At 49.6% G+C, this 14,780-nt stretch overlaps 1 protein-coding gene across 4 annotated transcripts in view; it reads left to right on the forward strand.

The window, feature by feature from the left end:
• Window positions 1-14,780, forward strand: part of ZNF827 (zinc finger protein 827) — a 200,550-nt gene that overhangs the window by 54,760 nt on the left and 131,010 nt on the right. For all 4 annotated transcript variants that reach the window (XM_060178999.1, XM_060179000.1, XM_060179001.1 and 1 more), the window contains one exon: window positions 3,524-3,696. In XM_060178999.1, the coding sequence (XP_060034982.1) occupies window positions 3,524-3,696 (173 nt within the window). The remainder of the gene's footprint in view (window positions 1-3,523; window positions 3,697-14,780) is intronic.

The raw sequence follows: 14,780 nt of genomic DNA on the forward strand, positions 1-14,780 counted from the left end.
ACCATGCCCGTCTCTTGTCTTTATCCAGCTTTTGTAGTCCTTACTTTATGTGATAAGGGTAAACTTAAAGTGAGTGAGGGAAGTGAAGGAGGGGTAGGAGAGGAGGATGTCTAGGCCTAAGTAGTAAATATTTGGTTAGGTACTTTATGGTGTCTACTTTAGGCCTTTCTCCTTGTGGAACTTATTGAGTCTAAGTCTTCTCACAGTGGATTACTGAGTCCTTTAACCTGAGGTATATTTCCCCCTAGTTAATGGACCCATATGCACATGCATCCTGCTCGAGTATCTTAAAGCAAACCCCAGATACCATATCCGTTTGACTGTAAACATTTCCATATATTTCTCCAGTGGACACAACTCTAATAAATCAGTCACGAGCTGTTGCTTTACGTTTTTGAACACGCAGGCTATAACTGGCATTCCGTCCATGACCTCAGTTGTGTCTTCATATGATTGCTTTGCCCAAGCCAGCGTGAGAACCAGCTTGATGCCTTGCATTTGTTTTTAACTCTCTTTTTCATCCACACGTCTCTCCTTTGTAGAAATGCCATTGACTTGTGGGAGGAGCTGGCATCAGCTGTGTTCCAGAAACCTCCACACTCTGGATTTGGTTCCTTCATCCTGGCTGTCCCTAATATGCTGCAGTGGTGGTTTTAATCATCTGCCTTTTCTGTGAACTGCTAGAGACTTGATGAGATTTTTCTCTAATTCTTAGATGGCTTCCCAGAAGGTGAATGGTGGCTGGCTGCTTCCTTCAAGAGTGGTGCTGGGATGGAGCAGTGGTTAGAGCTGCTGGGATGGGGCAGCGGTTAGAGCTGCTGGGATGGGGCAGCAGTTAGAGGTGCTGGGATGGAGCAGCGGTTAGAGCTGCTGGGATGGGGCAGCGGTTAGAGCTGCTGGGATGGGGCAGCGGTTAGAGCTGCTGGGATGAGGCAGCGGTTAGAGGTGCTGGGATGGGACAGCGGTTAGAGCTGCTGGGATGGAGCAGCGGTTAGAGGTGCTGGGATGGAGCAGCGGTTAAAGCTGCTGGGATGGAGCAGCGGTTAGAAGTGCCGGGATGGAGCAGCGGTTAGAGGTGCTGGGATGGGGCAGCGGTTAGAGGTGCCGGGATGGAGCAGCGGTTAGAGGTGCTGGGATGGGGCAGCAGTTAGAGGTGCCGGGATGGAGCAGCGGTTAGAGCTGCCGGGATGGAGCAGCAGTTAGAGGTGCCGGGGTGGAGCAGCGGTTAGAGCTGCCGGGATGGAGCAGCAGTTAGAGCTGCCGGGATGGAGCAGCGGTTAGAGCTGCCGGGATGGAGCAGCAGTTAGAGGTGCCGGGGTGGAGCAGCGGTTAGAGCTGCCGGGATGGAGCAGCGGTTAGAGGTGCTGGGGTGGAGCAGCGGTTAGAGCTGCCGGGATGGAGCAGCGGTTAGAGGTTCTGGGATGGAGCAGCAGTTAGAGCTGCTGGGATGGAGCAGCGGTTAGAGCTGCTGGGATGGAGCAGTGGTTAGAGATGCTGGGATGGAGCAGTGGTTAGAGGTGCTGGGGTGGAGCAGCGGTTAGAACTGCTGGGATGGAGCAGCGGTTAGAGCTGCTGGGATGGAGCAGTGGTTAGAGGTGCTGGATGGAGCAGTGGTTAGAACTGCTGGGATGGAGCAGCGGTTAGAGCTGCTGGGATGGGGTAGCGGTTAGAGGTGCTGGGATGGAGCAGCAGTTAGAGCTGCTGGGATGGAGCAGCGGTTAGAGCTGCTGGGATGGAGCAGTGGTTAGAGGTGCTGGGATGGAGCAGTGGTTAGAGCTGCTGGGATGGAGCAGCGGTTAGAGGTGCTGGGATGGGGCAGCGGTTAGAGGTGCTGGGATGGGGCAGCGGTTAGAGCTGCTGGGATGGGGCAGCGGTTAGAGCTGCTGGGATGGAGCAGTGGTTAGAGATGCTGGGATAGACCAGTGGTTCTAGGTGTTGTCAGCTTGCTCCAACCTTGCTGAGTCTCATGATTGAGTCTCACTGTCTAGAAAACAAAGCTGGAGTCACCACAGACATAATGCTTCATGGCTGGCTTTAGTCACAGTCTCTGATCTATTGGGCTTGTCTATATGTCAGTGTCTATAGATGAAGTGTTTTTTTTTAATGGCTCGATATGTCCCTCCATCACCTTTTTTTTCTTTTTTTCTTTGATAGGACAGGCAAGTCGAGAGAGGGGAGGAAGTAGGGAGAGAGACACCTGCTGCTCTGACTCACCACTAATGAAGCTTCCCCGCCACACACACACATAAGTGGGGACTAGAGACTTGAACCCAGATCCCAGCACATGGTGTTTTATTTTATGAATATACCACAACTTACATAACCCTTTTGAAAATCTTTCTCTTTCTTTTCTACTCATTTTTAACTTGATAGGGCAGAGAGAAACTGAAAGGGAGGGGAAATAGAAAGAGGGAGAGAAAGATAGACACCTGCTTCACTGCTCCTGAAGTGTCCTCCCTACAGGTGGAGAGCAGGGGATCGAACCCAGATCCTTGTGCTTGGTATTATGTACACCTGACTGGGTGTGCCACTGTCTGGCCCCCTTCTTGCTTTCTTCCTCTCTCCTTCCTTTCTTCTTTCTCTCCCTCTCTATCTTTCTCTTATTTATTAATCAAAGAAAGTAGGATAGAGAGAGAAAGAGAGAGAAAACCACAGCATCACTCAGGCACATGTTATAGCGGGGATCAAACTCTGGACCCCATGCTTGAGAATCCATCACTTTATCCACGACACCACCTCCTCACTGGCTGGAAATGCTTCTGTCCCCTTGTGATCAGGAAAGGAAAGCCAAGATGGCTGCTGGGGCTGTGACTCTGGGTTTGAGCACAGTTTTCACATGTATGAGAGCCCAGATTCAATCCTGGGCACAAAAAGCAAGGAAGAGAGAGGGGGAAAGAGAACAAGGGAGAATAGAAGAAAGACGGGGAGGGCAAAGACAGGGGAGCCCGGGTGCTCTGCTCTCTCTGTGTTTTCAAGTCTGTGTGCAGAACTAAGGGTGCCATGAACAGTCCCTCCCTGGAGGGTTGGCAGAGGGGAGACATCTTGACATCCCAGGCATCCTAGGTGTGTCTGTCCTCCTCAACCATGGAAGTGCTGGGCCCGCCCGGCGGGCCAAAAGGGCCACACTGCTTGCCTGTGGGATCCGAGGGACCTGAGGGACGGCAGCGGCCGTGTGAGAAGCCTGACGTGAGGCCCATTTGTGAGGCCCAAGGTGCCTGTTGGTTCCAGGCTGGCCCGGCGTCTTTCTCTGTCCCTTGGAGCCCTCTCCTCCCTGCTGCTTGCCCAGCTCAGGGCTTCAGTTAGGGACTGGAGGCTGGTGGTTTCTTTCCAGAAGCAAAGCCTCTCCCAGGCAGCAGGACCCAGCCATGGACAACAAGTGAGCCCTGGTGTCTGCCTGGAGGAAGCGGCCTGGGGTCTTCCTCAGGGATACAGTCTTGGGGCTGGAGGGTGGGGAGTGGAAGGGGTGGCAGTGCGCTGTGGTGTGGTCCTGACGTCTCTCGTCTGTCTATTCCTTCTCTCCCAGCCTCGGAAGAGGAGAGCGGGAAGCCCTTCCAGTGCCCCATCTGCGGGCTGGTGATCAAGAGGAAGAGTTACTGGAAGCGACACATGGTGATCCACACCGGCCTCAAGAGTCACCAGTGTCCCCTCTGTCCATTCCGGTGCGCTCGCAAGGACAATCTCAAATCTCACATGAAGGTAAGCTGGCCCTCTGGGCCTCCCTGACAGGCAGCCACTGGAGGGGCCAGGAGAGGGGCCACAGGATGACTATGCTCAGGGGAGCAAAGCAGGAGGTGGCGGGTGCAGCCATGCCTGGAGTGTGAGGGTGAGCCTCGTGTGAAGGCCTTCATCTCCATTCGTGGCAGAGAGAGTTGTGAATGGAGGTGAGGGAGAGAGAGCCTTCAGTCTCCGCGTGGCCTAGGACCTCCTTGCCTTTGGGAAGGACAGTGACCTGGCCTGGCAATGCTTTTGGAGTCGGGGGGGAGGTAGGGGGAGAAGGATGAGAGAGAGAGAGAGAGAGAGAGAGAGAGAGAGAGATGGATAGATAGATAGAGCAAAGGGGGAGTCTGGGAAGGGCTGCTGGCCCTTGCTTTTCTATAGTTTGGCCTCCACTTCCAAACCCAGAGAAACACTCAGAGACACCAGCCTAGTGGGGGCTTGGGAACAACCCTAGCAAGACCCAGCACCTCCCTCCGAAAGTCTGTCTGAGCGTCCTGTTTCCAAGGGACACCTTCAAACACTGAGAGCAGTCTTCCAGTAGCCCAGGAAAATCATGGAGGCATGGGGATTGTTCCTGTAATAAGCAAGCAGAGAACTGAGATGGTCCTACCGGCTCCTCTTCTATGAGATGGAGGAAGACAAAGCCAACTAACAAATCCCGCTAGACAGCCAGCCCCACAAATGCTCAGGGTTCTGTCTGGGATTCCTGAGACCAAGAATTCCTGAGGGTCTTCAACGGGACAGATGTGAGTCTCATGATGCAAGCTGCTGGCTGCTCAGCGGCCTAGAGTCAGTGAATCTCTGAGACTTTCAGTTTCCTCATCCGCTAAATGGGAACCATAGGATTTGTCTAGAGGAGTTGTCACTGATACTAGTTCAGCAAACAATCCGACTCAGAAATGTTCAGTGGCTGCTGTTTGATTTCAACAGCTACTGTTAAACATCTTGATAGTTACAAGTGTTTTCACTGATGTTTTCAATATGGTCTGGCTGTTGTCATTGCTGATAAAGTGTTTTTGTTTTTTGCGCCAAGAAGCACAGATTGGGGCTGGGTGGTGGTGCACCTGGTTGAATGCACGTGTCACCATGTGCAAGGACCTGCATTCAAGCCTCCAGTCCTTCCCTCAGGGGGGGAAGCTTTACGAGCAGTAAAGGAGGTATCACTGCAGGTATCACTCTGTCTCCCTCTCTATCTCTGCCTCCCCTTTCAACTTCTCTCTGTCTTATCAAGTAAAAACAAAAAATAAAAATAAAATAAATTATAGGCTGTTATACATGTGATGGAGAAACTTGATCCCCCCCAAAAAACAAACAAACAAACTTTTGTCATTGCATCCTGAATAGACCCGTCACCACTGTCTAGAGCGGCAGCTCAGATAAAAATGTGCATTCAGACCAAACTTTCAGTGACTTGAAAAAATAACTTAGCACATAAAAAAATGAATAACCTTGAAGCCCATGATGCCAATTGTTTTCTGTCACCTGTCTTTTATCCCTTAAGCAAGCGTGGTGTGCTAACACCCTTTAGCCAGCTGTCCGGGGCAGGATGGGGGGTGGCTCTGCACTTTCTGCCTAGGCCCTCCTCACTGTCCTCTCCCCTTCCCCAAGCCTGAGCTGGCAGGGTATAGGCTACATTCACCGAGTGAGGCGGCAGAAGCTAGTCGCTGTGCCCTGCGCTGAGTTTCCAAGGCGGGGGTCGGGGCTGGTGCATTTGCAGCTTCGGTGAGCAGAAAACCTGCATCCAGCCTGACACCTTGTAAGCCTGGTTTCAGCTCAGGGTCACTTGAAGCAGCCTAGTTAGAAACTGACGGGGGTGGGGGGAGCAGAAGCGCTGACCCCAGACTCTGGGAGATGAGCTGGATGCCTTGATGCTCCGGACGCTCAGCTACGGCTGTGTTACCTTGAGAGCCGCCGGCCTGCGGGGTCGCCCAACGCTTTCAGAACAAATCAATAACCAGTACAATAAAGCAGCTGTGTGAAATGACTGCTTTATTCTAACTGCCAGTGTCTGAACCTGGGGGTTTCCGCTCCGGCTTTTGATAAGGGAAAACTGAGCGGAACTCCTGCAAGTTAAACCAGACCAGCAGGCTACACTCTGGCTTCTCTCAGCCCTCCACCTTCACCCGGGGCCTCCTCCCACTTTCATTTCCTTTTAATATAATTATTTATTTATGAGAAAAAGAGGGAGAGAGACCCAGAGCATCACTCTGGTACAGGCAGTACTGGGGATCAAACTCAGGACCTCATGCTTCCAAGTCCAGTGCTTTGTCCACTGTGCCACCTCCCAGGCCATTTTCTAACCCATTTTGTCAAATAAGTCAGGATTTTATTTTGATTAGATGGCCTTTCTCCCCCTCTCCACCAAAATCTGTAAAAGTCTGTGGAGAAATACCACAGCAGTGGTCTTGTGAAAAAGCACATTCTGTTACAATCACAGGAAGTTGTAGATATGGAGGACTTTTCTTAAAACAATTTTTTGAATGTTTTTACTATCTATTTATTGGATGGAGACAGCCAGTAGTAACCGAGAGGAATGGGGAGATAGAGAGACACCTGCAGCCCTGCTTCACAACTCGCAAAGCATTCCCCCTGCAGATAGGGACTGGGGGGCTTGAACCCAGGTCCTTGCTCATTGTAACATGTGCGCTCAACCAGATGTGCCATCACCCAACTCCCACCTACCAATTTTTTTTTGCCTCCAGGCTTATTGCTGGGGCTTGGTGCTGGCACTATAAATCCACTGCTCCAGTGGCCATTTTTAGATTTTTTTGGATAGGATAGAGAGAAATTGAGAGGGTTGGGGAAGACAGAGACAGAGAGACATCGGAAGACCAATTTTTTAAATGTTTTATTTATTTATTTTCCCATTTGTTGTCCTTGTTTTTTATTGTTGTTGGATAGGACAGAGAGAAATGGAGAGAGGAGGGGAAGACAGAGAGAAAGACAGACACCTGCAGACCTGCTTCACCGCCTGTGAAGCGACTCCCCTGCAGGTGGGAAGCCGGGGGCTTGAACCAGGATCCTTATGCTGGTCCTTGTGCTTTGCGCCACGTGCACTTAACCCGCTGCACTACCACCCGACTCCCACCTGAAGACCTTTTTCACCACTTGTGAAGCACCCCACCTCTGCAAGTGGGGACCTGGGGGCTCAAACCAGGATCCTTGCGCGGGTCCTTACGCTTTGTACTATGTGCGATTAACCCAGTGTACTACCGCCTGCCCCACCTCCAATTTTTTTAAAGACTGATTTGTTTATTTATTTTGTGAGAGAGAGCAGGAGAGCCAGAGTATCTTCCTCAGCGTATGTGGTGACTAGGACAGAACCCAGGACCTCATACATGCCAATCCTGTGTGTCATTTGCTGAACCACCTCACCGGCTATGTGGAGAGATTATGTTTAACAGTTTGGAGTGGAGACAGTATAGCCCATAGATTAAGATCAAATTGTGTGGTCAGAAAGACCTGAGTGAGAACCCCAGCCCCTTGATTTTTAGTATCACAAGTCTTGGAGGCTAATCATGAAACCTTCCCCAACCTGTTTTCCCATTGCTCAGGGAGATGATAATTAGACCATCTGCCCCGGGGAGCTGTAAGAAGAATTTAATGAAATCTTGGGCGTAAAGCATCTAACAGAATGTCCAGTGAGAGAAACACTCAGTTAATGTAGCTGGTACAGGTGCTCTTATTCAAAGGCCACCCGGATGTATAGGAAATGGATAGTAAGTAAATCAAGGGCATCAGCTTAATAATTAATCTTAGGTGGACTCACTCTCTCTCTCTCTCTCTCTCATATTTGCTATTTGGTAGGGCAGAGAACAAAAGTGAAGGGGAGGGAGAGAGGGAGAGAGAATTAGAAACACCTGCAGCCCTGCTCCATAGTTTGTGAAGCTTTCACTGTGCAGGTGGGGATTGGGACTTGAACCTGGGTCCCTGAGCATGGTAATTGTGTGTGCTCCACTGCGTGTGCCTGGCGGTCTACTTTCTGTGACAGGTCTTTTGCATTGAGAATTTAGAAAGATGGTTCAACCAAAGGAACATGGAATCCGCCTTTCCTCATCCCACAGAAGTCGTTGTCATGGTCATTTTGACTAACTGATCCTTCTGTATGAGTGATAGAGATTTATTTAGGCACGCATGGGACCCTGCTTTATTTGCTCAACCAATGGAGGAGTGTTTGCCACTGTGAACACTTGAGGCCTGGCTTCCTGCCTCCTGTCTCCTTGCAGGTGTGTGCGGCCAGTTGCAGAAGGAGCTTGTTAAGGCCTCCAGCTTCCTCGGGCTTCTCTTAGATTCCATTAAGTTGTTTACGGCTTTCCTGGATGACTGGGCAGACTCACTCACCCAGAGGCTGCGTCTGAGAAGGGACGCTCTTGCAAGCAAGACGCAGACTCCCACGCTGGCAGGGGCTGAACTTTGCCAGACAGATCCAGGCCCCTTACGGAGGGAGTTGTGAGCCCTGGGGGGACCCATCCTGGCCACCATCTGTCCCTCGAGGGGGAGCAGGATCTCATGAAGGAAGAAAGGAAGGGGGAAATGGAGGAAGGACTGAGCACAGGATGGTGGTGTCGGTACCAGATGACCGGTGCAGCTATCAAGTGGCCTGCAGCAAAAGCTGTGCATCCAGGCAGGATTCCTACTTCTTTCTTTTATTTTGGTGAAGCAGGGCCTCAAAATACAACAGCTCCAGAACTTCTTCTTGTGCCACCTGCCTCCCACCTGGTGCCAAGGCTCACACCTGAGCTGAGCACATGGCAGGCAGGTGGGTCCCAGCTTGGTGAGCGAGCATCTCTTCAGCCCTATGAAGGTTTTAAAAAATATGTTTATTTAGGGTGGGGGAGAGAGAGCACAGTGGTTCTGCAAAGAGACTGTCACCCTGAGGCTTAGTACAAAGTACAAGGACCTGTGCAAGGATCTAGGTTCCAGCCCTGGCTCCCCACCTGCTAGGGGAAAGCTTCACACATGGCGAAGCAGGGCTGCAGGTGTCTCTTTCTCTCTCTCTCCCTATTTATCTCCCCCTTCTCTCTCAGTTTCTCTCTGTCCTATTCAATAACCAAAAAAAAAAAAAAAGAAAGAAAGAAAGAAAGAAAGAAAGAAAGAAAGAAAGAAAGAAAAAAGGAAAACATGGCCTCCAGGAGCAGTGGATTCGTAGTGCTGGCACCAAGCCCCAGCAATAACCCTGGAGACCAAAATTTAAATAAATAATACAATTATTTAGTAGAGAAAACCAGAGCAGGGGCTCAAACCCAGGATCTCACAGTTTTCCGTCCTGTGTTCCATCTCCAGAGTCACACAATTGCTCTTTGAGATTTCACCACTCCTGAGCCACATTCTCTCCCTTCGTCTCTTTCTTCAGACGGAGAAAGCAAAAGAGACAGAGGGGAGAGAGACCCCATAACACTGGAGCTGCTTCTGCTTATCAGAGTTCTTCCTATGTGGTGCCAGGGCTCAAACCTGGGCAGCCAACATGCCAGTTAAAGCACACGCCCTAGCAAGGGATTTTAAAGCCACTATTAGCCTAGGGGGAAATCAAAATTGTAACAGACACTGCTTTTCAGTCAGGAGAGAAGGGGGAAAGACGGCAGCTTGGAGGATCAAAGGCCAGCTGTGACAGGCTGCCTGCCCTTTGCGGGTGTGTATGGGGGGCGTCCCCCACAAAAATTACAAATGAGCCAGTCAGCATGTCTGTCACGAGTGCTCTCACAGGGAAACTCTCCAAGGCCAGATCTGGGGACGCAGAAACCATGAGGGGTATTCACAGGCCATAATTCCAGGGCCGCCTTCTGGCTGTAGAGCTAGTCTCTCCGTTTACTGCTTCCAGAAGTCGCTTCTCATCTGGACCTCACCCCCTCCTCTCCTGGAGCAGTGGCTACAAGGATATCTCAGAAGTGGTGTCTTCCCCATGGAAGGCATCAAGGGCCAACAAATGTCTCTGCCACCTGATTTGGGAAGCACAGTTTTTTAATTTTTTTTTTTTATTGGGGGGATTAATGGTTTATAGTAAATACAGTTATTGGTACATGTGTAAAATTTCTCAGTTTTCTGCAAAATGCTCATCCCCAGCCCAGGTCTTGCTCCACCAGGACCAGAGAGACACCCCCATCACCACCGTCACCACTGCCCTGAGTCGGTGCAATACACCAAACCCAGTCTGATTTCTGCTTTGAGTTCCCTCCTATCTGTTCTTATTTCTCAACTTCTGTCCATCAGTGGGATCATCCCATATTCATTCTTCTTTTTCTGGCTTCTCTCACTTACATGATTCCTTCAGGCTCCATCCAAGATGAGGTGAAGAAGATGAATTTACATCATTCTTAATAGCTGAGCAGTAGTATTCCACTGTGCATAGAAACCACAAATTTCTCAGCCACTTAATCTGTTGCTAGACACCTAGGTTTCTTCCGGGTTTGGGCTATTACAGATTGTGCTGCTGTGAACACAGGCATACACAGATCTTTTTGGAGTGGATGTGTTTGGTTCCTTAGGATATAACCCCAGGAGAGGAATTTTGCACGGTCATAGGGTAGGCTCATTTCTGGCCTCCTGAGACTGGGGGCGGGGGATCCCAGGCCTCCAGTCTGCTTGAGATAGTTGGGGGGGGGGGAAATCTCTGTTCTCAGAGCAAATAACAACAAAAGAAGCGAATGAAAAACATTAGCTCTAGAGCACAGCCCTTTTGGGATGACAGAGCCTAGAGGAGATGCCAAGAACAGCCAGAGACCAAGTGGCAAACTCCACCTCCCAGCTCCTCGAACCTGGGGAAGCCTGGAGTTCAAGTGCACGTGGCTATTTCTGCTGAGAAATTCAGCCTTGGGGGGGGGGGAGGGGGCTGCATCTCTCCTGTTGTTTTTTTCAAAAAGCCACAGTGGGGTGCTATAGCAGCAGGATCTCACCATTAACTTTTTAATTTCTTTGCTTTTGTTGGTCACTTAACAATATTTAAAAGTATGTTTTGGCTGGCGAATAATGCTTTTGGCCTGCATTCAGAATGCATAAACAGCTGTAGTGAAACTCCCTTGCTTGGAAAGGAAGCCAAGCCAGGGCTGACGGGCCAGGTGGCCACAGTGGATCAACCAGCTGTCCTCTAACCTCTTTCAGACCCAGGTTCAAGCCCCGCCCAGGTCCCTGCTGAGAGGGGAGGGGGGGGCCTTTGGCTTTGCATTCCTGTCACTGGACTTGTCCAGATCACACTAATGCCACTAATCACTAATCACTCCCCGCCCCCCATGGGCTGGCCCACAGTGACACAATTGGCAGTTTCTACTCTGGGGAGGGCCAGGCCCGAAATAGCAGGGTGTAGCCCGTGAGCGCAGGAGTTCACTGGCAGAGATGAATGGGGACGCTTTGGATCACCTGCCAGCCTGGCCTGGCAGCCACTGCAGAGATTTCTTCCCCCGAAGGTTGCGGCAGGAAGCCCAAAGTACCTTGTGATTTCTGTAGGTAGCAGTGCCCACCTCCATCCATTGCAGACCTTAGAAAGGTGGCATGGGGCACGCCATCCCCTGCCTAGAAACTCTGCTTTCCTCTGTTGGAGAATGCAGATACCAGGCCTTGGTGTTTTTCCCATCTGCTCCTCCTGGGTGGTTTTGCTCAAGCTACACTGAGGTTTCAGTTCCTCTGCCTGTGAGCACCTTGGAGACATGACTTTCCCCAAAGTTAAGTATCTTGAAAAGCAGCTTCAGAGTGCAAGTCATGCTGGCAAATCAGCTCGTTCTCCGGGGGACAGGACTCAGGTCCAGAGGAAGTGTTAGGATTACAAGAGAGATTCCTGAATGTAGAGGCCTTTCTAGTCTCTAGCTAGTCATCATGTGTGCTTATTCAGCTGACTTTCCCCAATGTTGTTGTGTTTCCTTTTTTGAATTCAGAATTTCCTCTGTTTTCTTAATTTTTTTTTCTTTTTAAATATCTGTTGACTTTGGGTAAAGACAGAGAAATTGAGAGAGGAGGCAGAGGTAGAGAGAGACAGACCTACAGTGCCGCTTCACTGATTCTGAAACTTTGCCATTGCAGGTGGAGGTAGTGGTGGGGGGGGTGTCTCGAACCCTGGTCCTTGTGTACTGTAACCCCCATATATTCTACTAGATGTGGCACTACCCAGCAGGAGGCCTTTGCATTCCCCTCTCCCTCTCCCCTCTGATAAGCATCATTATTTTCATAACTTAAGATCCAATTTGGCTATTGTTATTTTGCAAATTAATAATTTGTGTTTGTTATTTATATCTCACATCTGAGTGAAACCATCATAAGTATTTTTAAAAATATTTTATTCATTCATTTATTTTCCTTTTTTGTTGCCCTTGTTTTTTTTAATCATCGTTGTGATTATTATTATTGTTGTTATTGATGTTGTTGTTACCAGATAAACAGAGAGAAATGGAGAAAGGAGGGGAAGACAGAAATGGGAAGAGAAAGATAGACACCTGCAGACCTGCTTCACTGCTTGTGAAGGGACCCCCCCCACACACACACAGATGGAGAGCCGGGGGCTCCGGGATCCTTAGGCTGGTCCTAGAGTTTCGCGCCATGTGCACATAACCCGCTGCACTACAGCCCAACTCCCCATAAGTTTTTTTTTTTTTAAAGAATGGAGACTTATTTTATTTTTTTTAAGTTTATTTATTGATAGAGACAGAGAAATTGAGAGAGAAGGAGGGAGACAAAAACAACTATGGCCCTGCTTCACCACTCATGAAACTTTCCCCCTGCAGGTGGGGACCAGGGGTTTGAACCCGGGTCCTTGCACATTGGAACATGTACGCTCAACCAGGTGCGCCACTGCCTGGCCGCTGAGATTTCTTTTTTTTTTTTTTTTTATTTTATTTATTTATTCCCTTTTGTTGCCCTTGTTGTTTTATTGTTGTAGTTATTATTGTTGTTGTCGTTGTTGGATAGGACAGAGAGAAATGGAGAGAGGAGGGGAAGACAGAGAGGGGGAGAGAAAGACAGACACCTGCAGACCTGCTTCACCGCCTGTGAAGCGACTCCCCTGCAGGTGGGGAGCCGGGGTTTGAACCAGGATCCTTATGCCGGTCCTTGTGCGAGATTTCTTTTTAAAGATATTTTTACTGGGGCCGGAAGGTGGTACACTTGGCTGAGTGCTCATGCTATAATGTGCTAGGACCTGGGTTCAAGCCCCTGTTCCCCACCTGCAGGGGGAAGGCTTCACAAGTTGAAGCAGTGCTGCAGGTGTCTCTCTAACTCTCTTCCTCTCTATCTCCTCAGTACCCTCTCTAGTTTTCTCTGTCTCTACCCAGATAAATAAATAAAATATTAAAAAATATATATGTGTGTGTATTTTACCTAGTAAATAGAGACAGGCAGTGAGAAATTGATAGAGAAGCAGGAGATGGAGAGAAAGAGTGATACCTGCAGCACTATTTTACCACTTGTGAAGCTTTCCCCTTGCAGGTGGGGACCGGGAGTTTGAACCTGGGTCCTTACGCATTACAGCACGTGCGCTCGACCAGGTGTGCCACCGCCTGAGCCCCAGCAGGTGTCTATTTCTTCTTTACTTATTTCACATACAAGCTGGATTTTTATTTTATTTTATGAGTGACTTAATAGTGATTTACAAAATTACATGTCAACGGGTATAAATCCTCTCCATTCCCACCGCCAGGGTTCTGAATCTTCAGTCCCCCCACTGCAAGCCACCACATGGACCCGCCGTCATCTCTACAACTGTCCGTCCACATTCAGACATAGTTGCCCCCCTTTCCTTCCTGATCCAATCCTCTCTTCCCCTCCAAGTCACTCATGACAACATTACTGCCTCCATGTGTCCCTCTCCTTTTTCTTCTCTCTCTCCGGGTGCTGATGGAGCTGGAGTGCAGAGTCCTCTTATCTTCATCCTGTCACTTCTCCCCTGCTGGGGGTCTGGATCAAGGTTGTTTTGGAGGAGCAGAAGGTAGAAGGTCTGGCTTCTGTAGTTGCTTCCCCACTGGATATGGGCCTTGGCAGGTCAGTCCATACCCCCACCTTGTTTCTGTCCTTCCCCAGTGGGCCAGAGCTCTGGAGAGGCAAGGTTCCAGGACACACTGGTGGGGTCATCTGCCCAGAGAAGTCGGGCTGGCATCATGGTAGCATCTGCAAACTGGTTGTCTGGAAGTGGCAGGACATAAATTGAGACAAAATGGGTAATACATAGGAACCCAAAAGGAGGGATAGAGCAGATGAGATTAGGGATCTTTGCATAGAGGAAAGCTAGAAAGTCCGTCTTAAGGCATGTTCCTGGGGGAACACAGTTATGATGGATTTGCTTGAGTTTGATAGCTAGCCTGGAGTTGGATATAAATATTGTCTGAGAAAATTGTTTGAGTAGAGAAAAGGGACAGCAAGTTGGATTAGGGCAGTGAGTAGCTCCCATTCTTGAAAAAAACAAAATCTGTGAATATAATTAACTATTTACAGCCATCCACCTGACTTGTGTGTGCGTGTGCGTGTGCCTGTGCATGTGTGTGTGTATTTAGAACCAGAGCTTGAGTAACTTCTGAGTCCCCTATTGGCCTGAGCTTGCAGCTGGGGAACATTGCTGGCTGCACTAATTTTAGGCCTAGTCTTCCTCAAGTGGCAGGGCAGGATACCCCAACCTCCCTTCAGAGACTGGGGCAGTCCCTACCATAACTGCTCTATGGTGAGGGTAAGGTCCTGGGAGGGCCCACAAGAGGGCTTGTGATGCTCTTCCTGATGTGCATGACCAGTGGTGGTGAAGAGAGGGACCCATTATATTTGTGTGGGAGTCCAAGGATTCCCTAACTAGGACCCCAGATGATGAGGTGGTGTGCTAGTGATCAAAAGGGCCACTACTATGTGGCCAGTCTCTTGCCCTTATCCAACTTTTGTAGTCCTCTCTTTATCGGGCGACCTTAGACTTTCTCCCAGTTGTTTAAGCACTGAGTGCCATATGTTGAACCCAATCAGAATTAGGTTTAGGGGACTGTCTTCTTTGGGCCTGTCTCAAGCTAGATATTTCCTTTCTCTCTTTCCTCTTTCTTTCTTCCTTTCTTTCTTTTTGAATCCTGGGGACTCTCAGACTTGCAGTTTCACTACTCTGGACAGACATTTTT

Source organism: Erinaceus europaeus, chromosome 19, assembly GCF_950295315.1.
Source record: "Erinaceus europaeus chromosome 19, mEriEur2.1, whole genome shotgun sequence".
Classification (NCBI taxonomy): Eukaryota; Metazoa; Chordata; class Mammalia; order Eulipotyphla; family Erinaceidae; genus Erinaceus; species Erinaceus europaeus.